General features: G+C 43.5%; 1 protein-coding gene across 7 annotated transcripts in view; it reads right to left on the reverse strand.

Annotated features, from left to right (window-relative positions):
• The window catches only part of FBXL20 (F-box and leucine rich repeat protein 20), an 82,178-nt gene extending 76,430 nt beyond the window's left edge, over nucleotides 1–5,748 (reverse strand). For 2 of the 7 annotated variants that reach the window (XM_071219377.1, XM_053911175.1), the window contains exon 1: nucleotides 4,676–4,808. Coding sequence is in view for 3 of the 7 variants with exons in the window: in XM_024573437.3 (XP_024429205.3) it covers nucleotides 4,676–5,344 (669 nt within the window). In the remaining 4 variants the exon portion in view is untranslated. Of the gene's footprint in view, nucleotides 1–4,675; nucleotides 5,389–5,484; nucleotides 5,617–5,638 lie in introns of those variants that run through there. The other 5 variants (XM_045182350.1, XM_024573435.3, XM_024573437.3 and 2 more) reach the window with 5 other exon arrangements.
• Between the last annotated feature and the right edge of the window lie 45 nt (nucleotides 5,749–5,793).

Consider the following 5,793-nt stretch of genomic DNA (forward strand, 5'->3'; position numbering starts at 1 on the left):
AGATTGTCTGAATGTGCCTAAAAAGCATAGCCCTCTTATTTGGGTTTTCTATAATATTAGATTGCTTTCAAACCAATCTCTGTAGTGTTAAAAACAAAAGACTTTATTTAGCATTACCAGTATTGTTTCTCATTGCAAGGCCTTTCAAATAATGAAACAAATAACTCTCACCCTTTTGAAAAACATGTAACATTTTCCACATGCACCAAATTAGAAAATATAGTTATTTACTGTGCAAAATGTTCTTTACATTAGAAGATAAAACCTTAAGGAGAGGGAAGGTCAATACTGCAGCCTTAATAGTACTGTGCAACTGAGCCTACAAATTTTAACCAAATATTAGAGTGGCTGTTTCAGAAGAAAAGGCCAAAGAAATATGGGCCTCTGCTTTTATTCAAAAACTACAGATTTATAGGATTCTGGAACAAAGAGAACCTTAATAATGGATTCTAACCTCTTGTTTTGCAAAGGGGGGAAATGATCAAACCAGAGATCAAGTCCAAAGAAAGAGCAACGTTATAGTTAGTTGGTGGCTCAAACCAAGACTAATATCCGGTTCCCTTAAGTCCCAATGTACTACGGTATATTCTTTCTGCCATTCCACATTTAATGATTTCGTCTTACTTTGAACAAATTGAATTAATAAAATGAAGCAGGCTATAATATTATAGATTTATCAGAGCAGCAGTGAGGTATAATGAAAAACAATAATGAACAATACTTCAAAAATACCCAAACTGGAGCTTATCACGTCCTAACTGTATGAGTCTTAATATCTCCAGGTACTGATTAAACTGTAAAATGGCATGTGAATGTCAATGCTATCACTATAACTTTTTTAATGTTAAATTTTTAAATGAACTCAAATAAGACAGAATTTTTCCTCCAATAGTACTTTATTCTCATAATGGAGCTACTAAGAGCACGACAAAGTGGAGAGGTTTAACTGAAAGAAAAAATTCTAAATTTACACATCTGTCACTAATGTCAGTGAGTGTTAAGGTAACATTGGTTACAGAACTTAAGATGAAGGGTAGCTTCATTCTCTTGAAAGCAAAAACAAAAGAAAATACACGAGATGAAGAACTTTAGGAAGTTCTTCTCCACACACTTTATGGACTTTTATGCTACACATGCAAAAAACAGAGCAGAATGATCGAGTGGAGTCACAAAATGCAGACTGGAATTTTAGTTCCCCTACTTACTGACTGTCCAACTTGGACACTTCTCAGGCCCTAGCTTTTCTCACATGTAAATGGGAATAGTGAGAATTACAAGTAACTGAGGTACAACACCTAGCTCCGTGCCTGAACATAAAACGGTTCAATTGGGCATATATTATGTTAACTTTTAAGGGCTATTATAGTACAGATTTAATGTCAAAGAGATACAGCAATGAACAGTAGTAATTTTCACATCTCTGTATCTTTTTCACTCTTTTATCTAACAGTCATCTACTTTGGCTATTTATTTACAGGATGCTACATATCTGGCTAACAGGTAGTCTTCTTCTCCCTTGATTTTTAACTTAATTTTTTTTTCTATAGCACTAGCCCTGAGTGTGAGATTTAAAGTGTGTGGTCTTCAGTTACAATATCCTCAAGCATAATGCACACAATACTCCCTATAAAAAGATGTTTCGGTTATGCTCCTTCTACCAGGAAAAAAAAAATGTGGCCAAGGAAAAGAAAACAATCTTTCACTTTCTGTGTTAACCATAACTAATTTGAAATTACTTATTTGCTATAAAAATTCCCTGCACTCACAAAAATTCTCAGAGATCAGATATCTGCTTACAATCATAAAATAATCAGTCCTTTAAAAAGCATTCTAAAAAAATAAAATAAAACGCATTCTGAATATTTTGAGAAGCTCCCTTTATGTTAACTACACCCTCAATCCACTGAAAGTAAATACTGAAAATATTTTCAATGAATTATCAATAAGTTTATTATTTCATACAAGATCAAAAGTTTATTGTTTTACTACTTGTAAATTAGGGCAATAAAGAACTAAATGACTTTGTTCTGGCCAGGTAGCTCAGTTGGTTAAGAGCATCATCCTCATACACCAGGTTATGGGTTCCATCTTCCATCAGGGTGCATACAAGACTCAACCAATAAATGCGTAAATAAGGGGAACAACAAATTGATGTTTCTTTCTCTCTCTTCCTTCCTTTCTCTCTAAAATCAATAAATTTCAAAAAGAAAAATAAATGATTTTTTAAAATACTCAGATAATTAAGCTCATTAACACATACCATTTCCAGCCCTTGCCATTTGTATTCTGGCACAAAGCACTTCACATACTAGAAGAGTAGCTTTTTGTTTACAAACACGTTGATCACCAACACTGTGTAAGGAGGGCTTTTTTTTCCCCTTTTTATTCTTTTTTTATCTTCTCAGAAACATTTAGAAAGCTTTAACTGCCAGTTATATACCAATCAAAGTAAATAGTTGTGCTTAATAAAGTAATGAACTTTCTTATTTTTAAGTACCGCTACTACAGATAAACTACAAATAAAATATAAATTATAAAAATATAGAGCAATGTAATTTTTAATCATATGCTACAAAAGAACTCTGACAGTTACACAACCTAAAAGTGAATAGCAAAATGATAAGGAGCTGGTTGCAATGGCAATGGTAAAAGGCAAAATCTTCAGGATTTGAGTGCTTTCAAGATTCCTATTAACACTCAATGTCTACTCAGTAATTTTAATGACAGTCCCAACTTTTACAGCAGTACCGAGTATGAAAACACCAAAAAAATTAAGCTTATTGGGTCTCTCTACATTAGGGCAACATAAAGTTCTATTACAGTATTGTGTTGGCCAAAAATTCCCTTAAGTTCCGTGATGGTGGCTCTAGTAGTGCTTGTTGTCTTTAACCTCATTTGAAACAATTTTGTTAGTGTATTGTGTCAGCTGTCATACCAGTGTGCATTTAAAAAAACTTATCAAAATTGATGAATTTTTGTGTAGTCATTGTAATATTGAAGATGGAAGAAGCAACATTTAACGTTGCATAGAAGCAATATTTTTGGTTTATTATGCTTTATTATTTCAAGAAAGGTGAAAATGCAACTAAAACGCAAAAAAGGATTTGTACAGTGTATAGAGAAGGTGCTGTGACTGATTGAACATGTCAAAAGTGGTTTGCAAAGTTTCTTGGTACTATTGACATTTGGGCCAAATAATTCTTTGCTGCAGGGCTGTCTTATGCACTGGACCCTGTTTAGCAGCACCCCTGACCTCTACCCACTAGAGGCCAATAGCTGGAGATAGCCACCATATTCAAAATACTCAAATCAACAAAGTTACTGGTGAAAATGACAAATATGTCTTGTTTTTACAGAAAAAAATGTAACGGACTTTTTGGCCAACCCAATAAAAACCAAATCATATCCACTATAATGCTTTCTTCCTGTGATTAAGTTAAATATGAAAACTCTAGGGGGACCATTACTTAATTTGCCTCCACTCCTCACCTGCAACAAGAATTTAAACTTCCCCCAAACACTTCCTATCTTGATATTTGTGGATAAATTAAAATATTCTCCCATAAGCATAAAAAAAATCAAGCAACAGACTAAACAGAAGACTTTTAGGTAAAAATTTCACCCTGTGCACCTAGTTGGCAAGTTTCCTGCAACTTTTGTCTCACCGTCTTACAATTTCATCCTTCAAATGGAAATGAAGAAAAACACTAAGTGAGATGTACACTGAGCTGTGAGTGATCCCAGGTCAGCCTGATTCTCTGCCAGAAAAGGCCAGGTAACATTTTCTCTTCTTGTCGTAGACGTTACTTTCTCCCAATCCCCGTGATAAACCTTCTTGTAAATTACGCTACTACTGCAATTCATCTGTAGTTACTTCACTTCCCAAAGGAATCACTTCCCTACGCGGTGACGACTCTATAAAGACGCCTTCAAATGTTTCCTTATTTCTTCATCCAGTTCTCAATATCATGACTAGAAACCTCTCCCGTGAGAAAAGTTCTTAGATACAGACAGATTTGAATGAATTTTCTGTAGTCTCTCGGACCTCATCCCAATCTCAAAGCCTGTACACATCTAAGAGTTTCCAGAAACAATGAGCTCCAAAAGTACAACGGGAAAGAAGAGGAAGTATCAGAACAATACCCCAACCAAACTCTGCCCCGAAACCCCGTGGTCGTCCCTCTGGTCCCGGCCTACCGCCTCCACTTCCCTCGTTTAACCAACGTCTCTCAAACTCGGACCACGGGCCCCCTGACCCACCACTTCCCCCTCGATTCACGAAAAGGCTGGCAGAAAGAAAAACAGGCTCCGGTCGATCGGAGTTGGGATGCTTTTTCTGCCGGGTGGAGGGAGGCAAGCCAAGGGTTGTGTAAAGAATGGAAAGCTGAGTGATACTGGGGGGGAGGGGAGAATTAGGGCGACATAGCTAATCCCCCGCTGGGGCCCGCGGGTGGAAGAGGCAGGAGGCGACCAGCCGGGAAGGCGAGGGCAGCCGGGCTGCGCTGGGCTTTGGGGTTGCGAGGATGGGGAACGCAGTCGGGCAGCCCCAGCGGCCGGTGCGTGACGGCGCTGAGCAAGGTAGGAGGCTCCGTGCGGAGCGAATTTGGGGGACACGAGGGTGGGAATCGCCTTCCTCGCGCTACCCTAGTCTCTCCCCCCAGCCCCAAGCTCACACCTCAAACCTGCTCTTGGTTACTCCGTTCACGTCCCTCCTCATGGGGCCGGCGGGTGCGGCCGGGGCCGGGCGCTGCGGCGAGCGGAGTGCAAAGCCGAGGGGCCCCGGGCAGGCCCAGGAGTTCCGGGACCCGGAGGAGGCAGAGGAGCGGCGGGCAGGGGCCGACGGAGGGGGAGGAGAGACCTCTCGATTGCGGCTGGGCCTCCTCCACCTACCACGGCGCCGGCAGGGGCGACGACTGCTCGTCGCTAGCTCTCCTCTCTCCTCAGCCTCAACTTCAACCCAAAACAAAAACACTCTCCACCTGCCAGCAACGCCGCTCCTCATTGGGCAGAGTCGCCCGGCCTCGGAGCTGCGTGGGGAGGGGGAGGGGGAGGAGCGCGCGGCGGCGCGGGACCTCCCCTCCCCCACTCCCGGGCGCCGCGGACGACAGTCAGCCTGGGAGCAGCCGGAGTGCGGCGGCGGCGGGCACCCGCTCTCGGCTCCCAGGCGGGCAGGCCCACCGCGAACTGGAGAGGCAGGGAAGTGCCTATCTGTCTGTGTGTATTTGTGTATGGGAGGGGCTGTGGGGCGGGTGCCAGTGCGCGCGTGCTCGCGGACCCGGGAGAGCAAAGGAGGAAAACTGCACGCAGCACCGGAGCCCCCTGTTTTCCTCCCCTCCGCGGGCATGGAGCACGCCTCAACCACCAAGCACTTGAGCTTTCTGTCTATTCTCCCCAGGCCCCTAAGTCTTGTCGCTTCTTCCCCGATAGCCTGTGCTGTCACACACGTCCTTCCCGGCCACCCAACTCCCTTCCCCTATCACTCACTGTCGCCTTGAACCCAAAGTGCAGCAGGCGGTCCCTGCTCGGAGCCATTTTCCTCTTTCTGGTTGTCTCTAGATTGGGGCAGTGCTGCTGTTGCTGCCGCCGCCGCCGTTGCTACAGCTGCCGCCGCCTCCCCCGCCCCCGTGGATTGCATTACCGGGTGTTGCAGGGAGGCCTGGAGGGCTGCTGCGGGGCGTGGGTCTCCCTATGCATGGATCAGGAGAGCAGGGTGATAACTGCGCTGTCCGCTGCTGCGGGGATATGCAGCGAGGCCGCACCTTGCGGCCTAGGGTCAAGGGGGTGCAGTCTTAG

The sequence above is a fragment of the Desmodus rotundus genome, chromosome 9 (assembly GCF_022682495.2).
Source record: "Desmodus rotundus isolate HL8 chromosome 9, HLdesRot8A.1, whole genome shotgun sequence".
Classification (NCBI taxonomy): Eukaryota; Metazoa; Chordata; class Mammalia; order Chiroptera; family Phyllostomidae; genus Desmodus; species Desmodus rotundus.